Below are 14069 nucleotides of genomic sequence, written 5' to 3' on the forward strand. Positions count from 1 at the left end.
TTAGTGTTATTGCTTTACATACCACATCCCCTGAATTCCTCCTTTAATCCCCAAAAATGAAAACACACTTTGGATTGGATTCTTTTTGGTTGAATTCTAGGCAAGCGCAGCATTAGCATGTTGAATATTTTCCAACTTTTCAAGAAAAAGAAAAATATCAAACCCACAACATTCAGCACAGAATACATTTGTACTCTTGATTGATTTGCTGACATTTGTAGCATACCGCAAATACAGTGCATTCATATTGAAAATAATGAAAAAAAAAAGCTATAGATATGTCATGGTTTAGTTGACGTTGTTACATTCTGGTTCTGTCAATTTCCATGTTTTCATCTTAACTAGACACCATTTAATTAGTTTTTCTGTTTTGTCCAGCATTTCCACCATGTCCAGTGACAATGATTTAAACATTTGGATGGAAGTAAACTGATCCGTAGCAGACAGTATGTCCAGTATGACGATATATTTTGTCCCTTTTGATTATTCTCGTCATTCAATCTTATGTAAATACAGAAACGTCTGGCTTTAGAGAGAACAAAGAAGTGGAATGGCCTTCCGTGAATCTCAAAGCTCACTTTTCAATTTAAATCCTGGGTTAATAGTGGCGACATGGCTCACTGATTTTGTTAGTTTCTTTTCTTATTGCACTTAGTTTGTCATTGTAGAAAAACTGCAGTATTGCAGATGATGAGGGAAGAGACCTGAAGTTATTGGTGCGGGGCCAACACTGTGAGTAATGTAGCCTACCAGTCCAATATGTTGAGGATAATAGGACACAATGTGTGGGCCTGAAAGGCTGCATCCTATAACTAACCTTTTGTTCACTCCAGGACCCACATCATGCACACGCACACACGAGACACACAGAGGCTGAAGCTGCGGGCTGATTAGAGAAGTCAACTGGGTTCAACAGAACTCTGTCAATGTCCAATGAATTAACCAACCTCCTATCTGTGAAAACACCTGACAGAAGTTTACTCCATCTGCGCTCGTCCCTGGTTATTCAAATCGCCAACTGAGCTGTTAACAAATGGCGTTGACATAGCATATCTGAATAGCTAAACAATTACTAGCTGAGTCAACATTGTTCTGCAAGGTACAATTCATGTTTGTGTCAAGCAGTCTGTGAAGAATTGTGTTCACCCCGCCTCATGGGACAGACTCTCTCCGATGTCCGTCATTGAAATGAACCCAACAACCCGAACCTTTTTATATGTAGTTTTTGCAGCTAGCTTCCTCTGCTCTCAACTATTGCGCAAAAAATAATAACTGAAAGGAAAAGCACTTTAAGGCTATTTTAAATACTATGGCAATTCTGTTCTTCTACAAGTCCATTGGCTTTAAAGAGAGTGACATGTTTCAGTTTCCTTTCAGAGATTTGCATCTCTGTCGAGTCGTGTATTCCTTTGTACCTCACTAGTATTCTAACTATCAAAGAAAAAATTGATGGTCTCCTGCCTTCAACCAGTGCCGACCTGTCCTCAGATGTAGGAACCTTGGATGCAGCAGTGGGTCCTGATGCCTGCTTGCATGCCTTCTATTCCATCAATCTTGATCAACTGACTTCTACAACTTCGAAGTCTAAATCTTCTACTTGGATCTGATTCCGACTAAGCTGCTTAAGGAAGTTTTTCCTTTAGTTAGCACATCTTGACTGGATATTATGAATCTGTCTTTGTTGACAGGACATGTACCACAGTCCTTTTAAGGTAGCTGTAATTAAACCTCTTAAAAAACTCTTGCTCCAGAGGTGTTGGCTAACTGCAGACCTATCTCTAATCTTCCGTTCCTCTCTAAGATCCTTGAGAAATCTGTTGCAAATCAATAATGTGACTTCCTTCAAAAGAATGCTTTCTCGGACCATCAGCACCGGTTCCCCCCAAGGCTGCGTTCTCTCCCCCCTGCTCTTCTCCCTGTACACCAACAGCTGCACCTCCAGTCACCAGTCCGTCAAGCTCCTGAAGTTTGCGGATGACACCACCCTCATTGGACTGATCTCTGGTGGGGATGAGTCCGCCTACAGGTGGGAGTCTGACCATCTGGTGTCGTGGTGCAGCCAGAACAACCTGGAGCTCAACGCTCTAAACACAGTTGAGATGGTTGTGGATTTCCGGAGGATCCCTGCAGGACTTGTTCGCTTCCAGGTCTCTGAAGCGAGCTAAAAAGATGGTAGCCGACCCCTCTCACCCCGGACAAAACCTGTTTGTGCCCCTTCCATCTGGCAGGAGGCTGAGGTCCATCAGGACTAAGACCTCCCGCCACACCAACAGTTTCTTCAAGTTTCATCAACAGAGCCGGTCCCCCACTGACTGACTATAACATTCCACCGGTCACTCCCCTTCATACTGCACATGTCACTTTAACTGTAATTTTTCACTTTGTCGTTACTCGTCACTTTGTTACTTGTTTGCTAGTGCACTTTATGCTTAATATTTTTTTACTTTTTTAATATTTAAAATGTTTAACTTTATTCTCTTGTTTTATACAAACCCATAGCCTTATTCTACTAACTCATTGCATTAGCATTTCATTTTACTTTATTTTATTACTAGTGCACTGCTGTCTTGTTGTCTATTGTTACACTGTCTACTGTCACGCACCAACCGCCAAGACAAATTCCTTGTATGTTTGACATATTTTGGCGATAAATGTTTCCTGATTCCTGATTCTTCGAGGATTTCCAGTCAGGATTTTGAGTGCATCATAGCACAGAAACAGCACTGGTGAAAATTACCTTCTAATTGCATCGGACCAAGGACTCATCTCTTTTCTTGTCTTGCTGGAGCTCCGTGCTGCATTTGACACCATTGATCATTGTATCCTGTTGCAGAGACTAGAAACATTTGACTAGTATTGCATAGGAACTGCTCTCAGTTTAAATGTTTTTTTATCTGATCGATCTCCGTTTGTGCTTGTAAACGTTGAATCCTTGATGACCACCAATGTTGGTCACGGAGTCCCACAAGGTTGTGTGCTTGGATGAAAGCCCATGAAAGCTTAAAACTTTCCTCTTTGATATTGCTCATAGTTAGGGCTGGCTCAGGTTAGCCCGGACCAGCCCTTAGTTAAGCTGCTTTAGGCTTGACTGCTGGGGGACTTAGGACACGCCAAGCTCCTCTCTCACTCTCTCCTTCTACAATAATCCACATCTCATTAATGCAGATCTCTAATTTAGCATTGTAGTCCGTCCTTCCCGGGAGTGGGATCCCTCCTCTGACGTTCTCCTTAAGGTTTCTTCCATTTTTTGCCCGTGGAAGGGTTTTAATTTTTTGGCCTGTGCCGATGTGTGGGTTTCGGGACTGAGGATGTCTTATGTGTACAGACTGTAAAGCCCCCTGAGGCAAATTTGTTACACTTTGGTTACTCGCCACTGTAAGTGTTATAAAGCCAGTAAATGCTAATAACAAAAATAATTAACTTGAGGTAATATTTTAAAACTGCCCTGCATGCAGTTTCCCATTGAAATCTGGTAGACTTTAGGCACCATTAACATGTGTAGGAGCTTGTTGTATGAAGCTTTACCCCTTTACCAATGTTAATGACGAGCAACAAGGTTAATACACATTCACACAGTCTGGGGTCTTATGGCCAGATGCCGTTACTGCAACGGTGTTGCTTTTAGCCTGGATTAGGTTTTTTATATTTTTGTATTTTCCTCTTTGTGTGCTAAATATGCTGCTGTGCGGTCAGCAGATTGATCCAGGGGGTGTGCTTTGCAGAAGTATGGAGATGCTGGTCGCGGTCTCAGCCAATCCCTGACCTGCTGACGTATGGACGCTCTGGTTGCAGTCTCAGTCAATTTAACGGATGACATTTTTGATGACTTATGGACTACATTGCAGAATTACTCAGAATTATAAACACTGGACTCAGGCAGCTAGACAGGGAGTGCCAGACTGTCGGGTTTGGCCACGTTGAGGCTCTATTCAATTGGATTTTTTTGCTTGTGATTCACACACTGCACTGGGTTTTGTCATAGTTCAATTAAAAGCAAAAATGTTCATTCTATCTGTTTGGCTTCATTCTGAGTTCATCCTTGAAGCGGGTCCTGCCTTACGAGCCACAACAAACACAAATTCCTTACATTGTCATTAAAGTTATAGAATAGGAACTTAGGAGAAATATGTATGTTTAAAATAAGCCAATAAGTAAGTATTGTTCCCTTTACAATGAAGAAAAAGCTGAAGTATAAAATAACACAGAAAAACATTCTAACTATTTTTATGTTTGATTCTGTTTGTGTGTTGCTGGCGGTCGTTCTTTGATTCATGGAGCATTCATGTAAAACGCAAGATTGGAAGTGCTTAAAAAGTGCTAGTGCTTAAAAAAAAACATGAAGATAGGTAATAAAACATAGAAAATGATGATGATTAAATGTTACAGTAACTTTTATTTCAATTGTTTAACAGATATGCTATGAAAATAAAATATTGAATTGAAGATTCAACCAATTATTTTGCTAAAAACCATTAGCACTCCACTCAAGAAATCTTAAATGAGTCCGCATGATTGGGTCGAAGGAATAAATGTAATTTCAGGCCATGATTGTAGTCTGTTGTATTCTCAAGTCATTTGGCATTACTAAAAAGGAAAAAGAAATCTGAGCTGTCACATAATCAGACAGGTTGTTAAAAAAATAGCAGTTTATCCAGATTGGTGGTCAAGGTGAAAGAAGAAAGTGGGTCAGAAAGTCTGCATTGTTAGTCATGTTCCTGCCTCTTGTGTGTATCTTCTAAGACAGCGATTCCCAAAGTGTGGGCCGCGGTGGGCCGTGAGAGGTCATTTACGATAAATAAAGTTTTTTAATTTTCAATTTTTAAAAGTTTGAAATTAATACAAAAATATTTATGATGCGGCACATTAGTTACGTGAAACATTAGTTGATGAAGCACAAACTATTTAAACGGACAGATTAATAAAACAATAAGGCTGCTCTTGTCCGCCTGTCGTTGTTCAACAAACGGGGCGCCCTCTTGTAGTATTAAAGTCAATATACCGCATTTTCCGCACTCCAAGGCGCACTTAAAAGCCTTTAACTTCCTCACAGTGCCTTATAATCCGGAGCGCCATATATATATATATAGATATATATATATATATATATATATATGGATCAATTGGTTAATGGGTTGATCCATACTGGTTGTACACGGCGCTCAAGGTGCTCTGCCAAACACGCCAAAGCTTGTCTACGACGGCGAGATGCTGAGCGGCGCTCAAGCGCGTGAGATATGGAGCTGCTTTCAGGGCGCGTCGGAGAAACAAACCTGTCCTTCTCGCCGAGCACTTCATGAGATTAAAGAGCGAGAGACGGCGCCCTTTTCTCTACAGTAGCTGAACCATCTTAACGGGGAAAATAAGTTATTCTAAAAGCAGCCGAAGATTTAAGGCGCGGATAGCGAGGGGGCAGCGGGAGCGGACGCACCTCGCAGCATCGATCGGACCCTGAAAGCACCGTCTCCCCCTTACTGTCAAAAAGAACAACAGCGAACGCGTAGAAAACTCCTTCGAGCGCGAGCAGAGATTCTCCTCGCGAGCAACGAAGTTCACGTTTCGCAAGCGAGCAAATACCTCACGGAGACGGACTTTTGCTCGCGGATGTTTGATTTTGGTTAAATTCTCAAGGTAATTTAATCATTATGTTTTGATCAGAGTTGTGATTAAAGGTTTGGGTGGGCCGCGAAAGATTTTCAGATTTCAAATTGGGCCGCGGCATTCTTCAGTTTGGGAACCGCTGCTAAGATGTATTAGACCTATCTGATGTCTGCTTCGCTGACAAAAAATAAAGATCTGTGGCTTTACAAAGAGTAGCTACTGTCCAAACCACTGCATACAGAATAAAGGAGAAGTTTGAGTAATTGGATCCGGATGTCCCTGAACTGCAACCGAGGCAGCACAATATCCTGTCTCTGATGCATCTTTAATACTGTTCCTGTACTTTCAAGACAGATTTTAGACTCTAATGAGCAAGGACAAAAAGATGGTCGTTTTACATTGAAAATGTTGAATCAAGGACTTTTAAATCCTCTGAAGACACTTTAAAAGGTGTGATCTTCACCTTCAAACTGCGAAGCAAATCTAATTTGCCAAAGTCCTTAGTCTTGGTTCAGTGGGGGCAAGCCTACATTGTTGTGCAGGCCATGCTGCATTTAGCATACAGTTAACCAGTTATTATTAATCTACCATACACGAGGGGTAGAGAGGGTGCGCTGGGGAACCGCAAGATTGGTGGTTCGAGTCCCGGCTGCTCCATGTCCTGAAGTCGAAGTGTCCCTGAGCAAGACACCTAACCCCTAATTGCTAAAAAGTAAAAAGCCATGGCTTAAAAAATGTAATGTAAGTCAGATAAAAGCATCAGCTAAATGACCTGTAATGTAATGTCTGGTTCAACCCAGACTGGGAACTATTTAATTCATGTGCTCTGATTCTACACATCGTTAATGAGGAAATGGATCATATTTCTGATGGATTGGGTAAACGGATTGCAATTGTATTTCTCTTTTCGAATTCATCATTCACCCATTCATACACTGATGATCAACATCAAGATTTGAGTTTAATTGCCATGAGGATGTTTGCTTCATTTGTATGCAGCAACATACTGTGGCTACAAATCGGACCTTCCCATTCAAATTAGCAGGCATACAAATAGAAGGACGTACAATAAACTTATTAGAACTCATTGATTAAGTTCAAATTGAAATGGTAGATTGTTGTTTCCGTTCCATATTCCAGGTCCTCTCACAAGGAAGGACAGCCACAGCTCATTTGCCACACAACAGACTGAATAAATAATGCAGAACTTGGATGTTGCTCGATAAAACAACCAAGGCAGAAATTACAGGGTTACAGGTCCGTGGTCTGGGAAGCTCCAGGTTTCCGTCTTGTACTGTGAATGGCTTATTAGAGCAAAAATGTGAAAGACTTCGGGCGGCTGACATGGAGTAAGAAGCTCGGGCATCAGGAGGGTGACCTGGAGATGAGGTGCTACTCATAAAAAGAGTCAGCTGAGCTGGTTCGGGCATATAACTGGGATGCCTCCTAGACGCCGGAGGAGGCTTTTTTGGAACAGCAAGGACACTCTGGGAGGATTATACCTCCCAGGTAAGAGGAGGAGCGTGATGCTTTTGAGCTCGCTCCAGTCATCCTCAAAGGAACCTTCCCTCTCCGAGCAGAACTCTGCTAATGCTGAGTGTATGTGTGACAGTTTGAGTCAGTGATTTATTCTGGGACAGATCACAAGGGATAGATTCACTTTTGGAGATATGTTTTTAATTAAATGTGTACGAGGTAAATAAATATTCAAAAGCAAAATATTTCTTCAACAATTCAAATGATTCTATATACATTATACCTTTTAGTGCAAAAGCATGGATTCAAAATACATTGTAAGCTGATACTTTCAAGGCACATATATATCTACATATATATAGATATATAATACTGTTTTACCATAACATTATTTTTGCTGAACAAAAGGAGAAGAGTTGGTTCTTGGTTAAGCATAAAGTAGACGGCAGATATGAGTCTTTGTTGCGTCTTACTGTGACACCGACCATCCAACACAGCCAGCCGGCACTAATAACGTGACCCCTTTACTCATAATGTATGAATCTTGAAAAGCAAGGGAGAGTACTGCAGCCTCCCACCTTCTATGAATGTTTAATGAGTGCGACCTTTACATTTACTTTGAAGCAGAGAAATATCTGTTGCATAAAATATGTCCTCTTTCAAGAGCAGAAATCCAATAATTTGCATCTCTATTGATGATAGTGACAATTAAACCAATATGCCAAATACCTGTGATGACTTGATTAAAAAGCCTTTTTGGTTTGCAGGAAGCTACGCGCTCTGGTGGTGAGTGTGGCTGATTCATGTCTGCCTTTTTTTCCTCCCTCTCTAATGCAGAGTTGGACCAGCCGGTTTCAGCACTACTACGATGCACTGCTGATACCGTGTTGATTCTGTAGCTGTCTGGGTTACAGTGTACGTTGACCTCATAATCATTAACTATTACTGAAAATCAAAAGCCTTAATATTCACTAAATAAATGAATCCTGTTTTATCATGTCTGTGTGCACAGAACTCAAAATAGCAGAACAAACAGTAACCAGTCATATATAAATCCAACATTGACATATAAAAGATACCATCCATTTAGTTGTATAAATTACATTTTTTGAAGGTTTCAAACAATATTAACACTGTACAGTGTCCAGTAGAGAGTGGGTAGCCAGTAAAAATGCTCCCGATGATCTCCCAAACCATCATGTGCCACAAAGGTCTGCATCCTGAACATTGTTCTTGCAGTAAACTGTGCTGTTATTCTCCAGGGGACAGTCTCGGAAGCCGATGCCCCCATTAGGGGTGTAACTAGGCTGAATGCGGAAATCTCCCTTGAGAAGTTGTTCGTTGTTAAGTGAGACTATTTGGAAGCCGGTCTCAGTCATTTCCAGAATGGAATTGTCCTTCTTGGTCCCTGCCTCGCAATAGTCATCCTTTCTCCGACCCCGATTGTATTTCCACTTGGTTGTGGCCTTGGAGTCGCTCTTCTTGTGCTTGTGCCAGCAGAAGACGCTGAGGAGTGCCAGCAGTACCACAATCACAGCCCCAGCAATCAGTCCACCCAGCAAGAAAGGTGAGCTGGGTTCATGTTGAGTGGCCTGTTCAGGCCCCGGCGGCCTTTTGCTGTTGTTGTTGTCTGGGCTGAAAGAGGCTGGCGTGGTCATAGCCTCAGTGCACACGGTATCGTCTTTGGGCCGATAGTTGTTGAACGCATCCAACGGAATGACACAGATCCGGTAAGTGGACTTTGGCTCAAGGTTAGCCAGTCGGATCCCCCGGTGATCCCCACCCACTATCCTTTCCCTGACGGTGTCCCCTGTCAGACTGGGGTCCATCCTGGCCCACGTCACCTTGAAAGTAGTGACTGGAAAGGCGGCCACCCAGCTGACATGGATGGCTGAGCCATTCAGTATGGCAAACGTGACCTTCAACGTCTCCCTTCTCGGGTCTGGAGGTTGCTTAGTCCTCAATCCTCCCTTTCTGGTTGAATAGACAGCATAGTGGGTGGTTACCGTGGGAGGGGGTTGCCTGGAGGAGGGGGAAACATACCGAGTGACATGGGGCGAGTCAGAGGAAGAGGCCACGGTTGGGATGAGAGCGGCGTCCGCTGTTAAAGAGGACAGGGGTGCAGTCACTGTGCTCTGCGGGCACTGGACTAGCTCCGCACTCAGCTCCCTAATCACCATGCCCCGGAACTTTTCAGGTTTATGGCACATGAAGCCGCGCACATTGAGCGAGGCCGGCAGCGACTTGAGCCATGACCCCACCCATTTGATGCTGCAGTCGCAGAGCCAAAGGTTGTTCCGAACAGTGAGCTGTCTGAGGCTGCGGAGGCCATCAAAGACCCCCTGTGTCAACGAATGCAGCTGGTTGTTAGAAATATCCAGCCTCTCCAGCTTGTGCAACCCTGCAAATGCGCTAGCAGGAATCCTGTTTATCTGGTTTTCCTGAAAGTTTAATTTGACGAGTACCTGCCCTGGGAGGAATGGGGGCGGGTATGTCAGTGAGTTGCGGGCCAAGGACAGCTCCCTGAGGGTGTCCAGATCCTGAAAGGTTCCTGGTGCAATCCCTTCATCTGTCAACAGGTTCCCGTCCAATAGCAAGCGCTGCAGACGGGTGACATTCCGAAATGCCTCCTCCGCGATGACAGCAATTCGGTTCTCGTCCATTCGCAATTCTTTCAGATCATCTGGAAGACCAATAGGCACACTGCTCATGTGGTTTTTCGTGAGGAAGAGCATCTTCAGGCTTAGTGCCTCACGGAAGGCCCCTTCCTCTACACCTACAGTAGAAATGGAGTTATCATCCAAGTGCAGCTCCTCCAGCCAAAGAAGCTGCGCCAAAGCTGCTCTGGAGATGGTCTGAATGTTATTCTCCTGCAAATGGAGAACCCTCACATTTTTGGGCAGATTGATGGGGAACTCATCCAGCTGGTTACCATAGAGAAACACAGTTTCCACAGAGGCCACGTGGTGGAGCTCCAGGGGAAAGCCAGCGTTATTGATTTGGTTGTTGTGGAGGTAAAGGGTCTTGTAACCCTCACCGATTCCCTGAGGCACTGAGGTCAGGCTCCGCTCGTTGCAATAAACAAAAGTACGATCACAGCGGCACTCCTCGGGACAGTTGGAGGCCCGGGAGAACTGGAGATGAAGGCCCAAAAGTATAGGTATCCACGGCCTAATAAAGGAGGCCCAGTCCTTAGTCCATAAACGCCACTGTATCTCCATTTCAGAGAGATCAGAAAAAATACAGACACCAAATAAGAGAAGAAAGTTGAAAATTAGGATTCAAATCCAACAGTCGTTGGATATTGTCTGTTTGCTGACGACGGTCTTGAGTAATCCCTTGTTAATTAGTTGTCCTAAGCTTCCCAACACCAGAGTAATGGTCTCATTAAGCAATATGATTCCTTCACCACCCACTGTCCATAATTGAGCGGGGAGACATTATTTAAGAGCTCATATTTCCACCTTCTCTTCTCTTTTACCAGCGGGTAGAGCTCTTTTCACAGCAGTCTTGGCTGAGCACAACACACCGGAGGGTTATCGCTGGGCGTCCTCTCCTCCCTCACGCTCACGTTTGTCCACAAAGCTTCTTTCCTGATTTGACATTTGGTTCCAGGAACCTGTGTGTCGAAATAAGAAAATGGGGAAATCAGTAGGGTTCACCTCTGCTCAAAAGACATACTTCCCACTGAAAAGTATATTTTCTCCTATTCCCAATATGCAAAGCCTGTAAATTGGGAGCGCATAGCAGTGTGCATAAAAATTATTTACAGGCAGACAAAGCTTGTAGAAAAGGATATTTGAAAAGACACAAGGTGGGGAAATGGTAATGCAACACTCCCTATATCAGTACCCATTAGCACCAATTTAAAATGGAAACAAACACTATTCAGCCTTTTGTCGTTTCCCAGTCCAAAAATGATGAACCAGAACAAAGAGTATTAAAAAAAAATCAAAAGAATTAAAACACGGCAGTGTTGTTCACGCAGTGTGAACAGTGAGTTTAGGGAACGAGGAACCTGGCCGGCTGCTGGGCACAATTAATCTGTTACACATTCAACCCTTTAGGATTGTGTAGTGGCCCAGAGCACAAGGAGGACTCCAGTTGAGTGTGAATTATTAACGAGCAGGGTTAAAGAGGGGGTGTTAGATACAGTATTACCACAGGATGGGTTAATGATCGCTAAATTAGACTTTACATTCCTCTTTATCCATTGCGTTCAGCCATGCTGCATGAGAGTAGGCGTGAAGGATGATGATGAACACAGCCTGTCAGCAGAGATAAGAAGAGAAAAATGCACGAGGACAAAACTGCGATCGACCAGAAGGCCTCTCGCACTGAGAAAAGGTGCCACCGCCAGGTCCTGCAACCTAAACAAAGCGGGGGAGGGATTTCTCACAGTGTCTGTATTGGTTTTCTCCCAAAGCGGAAGCCTTTGTCATTGAGGTGGATTGAAGGGAAGAATACATTCGGGTTCAGGATGATGATGTATAGTCAGAGGTTGATAGCTGGTGATTGATACAATGGAACCAGGCGGCAGCAGCCAGTTGACAGATTGCATTGATTTGTGGCCAAGGCAGTTCAAGAGTTATGTAATGTTTCTTAGGGGCCCAAACACGGAATCTAACCATTCCAATTATGGTGACCCCGCTTCACCACGTCGTTTTACCGGCATCACTCATCTGTGATGTATTTCTGAATGTGTTCATGCCAAACGGGTGCTGATGAGGGTCCGTGTCGAGTACCTGGCCACATGCTGTTGATTTCAGACCTGATAAAACTGTGATATAATTGCTGAATAAAAGTGTAGCATACTAAATATTAACGTTGCTGCCATTGTCTACTTCTGTCTGTCACTGTTTGAACTTATTCCTGTTCAAATAAATAAGAATAAAGGGGAAATACCCTGAATTGTAAATGTGGAGATATAAAAATACAAAATCGAGGCTGATAGAAAGCATAATTAGCGGGACAAAGTGCATTGGTGTCCGGTTGTTTTACCTTAACGAAAGCAGGAAATCATCCAGCCGGTCCGCTGTCTCCGCAGACTGCTCCGCTCAGACCGGGCGCAAAGTCCGCATTGTGCCGCTGCGTCGGCTCACCGCTCCGGGCGGCGCTGGCTCGGTTTTCTGGTAGTTCTGGGGAACTGGATCATTATCCTCCCGAGCGAAGCCGCCAGGAAGGCAGGAAAGCAAGTTCAAGTCAGCCGCGGTGTGCTCCGCATAGACGCCCCCTTCCCCTCCGCGTCACTCGGACAGCGGCACACGGAGACTCCCGGCCGGCCGCGCGGCTCCGGAGATGCCGCTGAAGTTCCTCCGCTGCCCTCCGAGGAGGAGAAGAGCGATAGAGGCACCGAGCCGCAACCCCGCTGCTCCGCCGATGTCAGCGCGGGAAGTGAAGTCCATAATCTGGGTAAAGTGTTCCAGAGTGCGCCCGGTCCCTGCTGGAGCCCCTCGGAGCCCCACTAAGTCTCTCGCTCTCTCACCCTCTCACCCTCTCTCTCCCTCCCATCCCCCGGAGGTAAGAGTGGGCGTGTCTTATTTTTCTAGTCTTTTTGGACCAATTAAAAAAGGTTTTGAATGTAAATGATTTGTCACACATTGTCTCTTTTCATAAACCTAATTACATGTAAGGGACATGCGGTAGGATTTTACAGCAGAGCCAAATTAACTTCTCAGAGGGGCCGACATCAATAACACTATGGTCCCCCAAAATCTACAGGCCGTGGTCTTGAAGCCCAACAGAATGTTAAAATATTACACTAAACATTTGCTTCCTCTGAAGTCCGGCTTAATTTTGTTTCCCACCTTGGACCACGTACGTTTGTCCACGGGGACATAAAGATGACTGAAACTTTGACTCGGGCCCTTCCAGTGAGACAGCCTGTCAATCTGAGGGTGAGAACCTCCTCGTGGCTTTGGCCACTTTCACTTGTAAAAAAATCTAATTCACCACAAAGCAACTGTTGCAAAGTTAACATTTTAGACAAATCCATGCTTCACCCGTTGACACTATGAATAAATGTATAAAGTCAAAATTGTGTTTTTGATAAAGGTTCTGTCCACTTGTTTTTGAAAGGTTTTGATATCTATTCCGTTTTATTCCATAAATGACAAATCTGCATTCTCTTGTTATCTGGAAAATATCTTTCTCATGTGTAGACGACAGATATTTTAAAGAACATCGGTTTATCTTAATTATTCTGTTTCACTCAACGAGTTTGGCAAGTTAGGCCCCGGACATTGAATAGGCACTGTATTTCTGACTGTGTATGTGTGTATATCTATATATATATAGATATACACATTATATAAAGAAATGGCGGAGTGGGTGTTGGCCTTGGGGAGTAGAAACTAGAATTCAACTTTAAATTAATAGGCCACACATTGAGAGGGATGTTTTACATTTGTGTTCATTTGTAAAATATTATGTTGAAGCGCCTTTTTTTTCTTAGTTTGAATTTTTTTCATCAGTTTGTTGCTGAAATCTTTGCTTTTCTCCTGTTTGTAGTTTGTGAACGAATCGTGCAAAACACGAGTCAAGTCGGCAACTTCCCCAAGCAGCGTTTGGTTTGTGTGCAGTGTGTATTTCCTGCGGCAGACAGACACGTTGCCGTGTATTCTCTTTAATGAAGGCCTTCCGCTGGTAGGCGGAATGTTTGCAGCGAATTTAGAGTCAAACATCCAGCATGATGATGAAACAGAAACTGAGGCGCCTGAACGGCTTCTACACAGTGTTGTTTGATATGGAGGAATATATTATTTAACATTTGAACAGTCGCCGCTTCGCCCAGATGAAACCGACTTCTCCACCTTCAGACAAACATCCAGACAGACACAAAAACATCCACACACCCACAGAAACATCCACCCATCCACCCAAAGACTGTTTACATAAAGCCTCAGCGTACAGCTTTGACCCGCCGCTGTTAAAATGACTGTTAACCTTCAAACATACTCTCAGCAATGGTCGGTTCATTTGTAGCCTCTATGTAC

General features: G+C 43.8%; 1 protein-coding gene across 1 annotated transcript; it reads right to left on the bottom strand.

Annotated features, from left to right (window-relative positions):
• Window positions 1-7258: 7258 nt before the first annotated feature.
• Window positions 7259-12582, bottom strand: LOC120833323 (leucine-rich repeat transmembrane protein FLRT2). Its single transcript, XM_040200346.2, has 2 exons — window positions 12076-12582; window positions 7259-10693 (listed from the first exon to the last, which is right to left on the bottom strand). The coding sequence occupies exon 2, from the start codon at window positions 10293-10295 to the stop codon at window positions 8271-8273; it is 2025 nt and encodes a 674-aa protein (XP_040056280.2). The 5' UTR covers window positions 10296-10693; window positions 12076-12582; the 3' UTR covers window positions 7259-8270.
• Window positions 12583-14069: the final 1487 nt, after the last annotated feature.

Source organism: Gasterosteus aculeatus, chromosome 15 (assembly GCF_964276395.1).
Source record: "Gasterosteus aculeatus chromosome 15, fGasAcu3.hap1.1, whole genome shotgun sequence".
Classification (NCBI taxonomy): Eukaryota; Metazoa; Chordata; class Actinopteri; order Perciformes; family Gasterosteidae; genus Gasterosteus; species Gasterosteus aculeatus.

Excerpts from the sequence above, each read along its gene's own strand:
- LOC120833323 (XM_040200346.2), bottom strand. The coding sequence starts at position 10,295 with ATGGAGATACAGTGGCGTTTATGGACTAAGGACTGGGCCTCCTTTATT.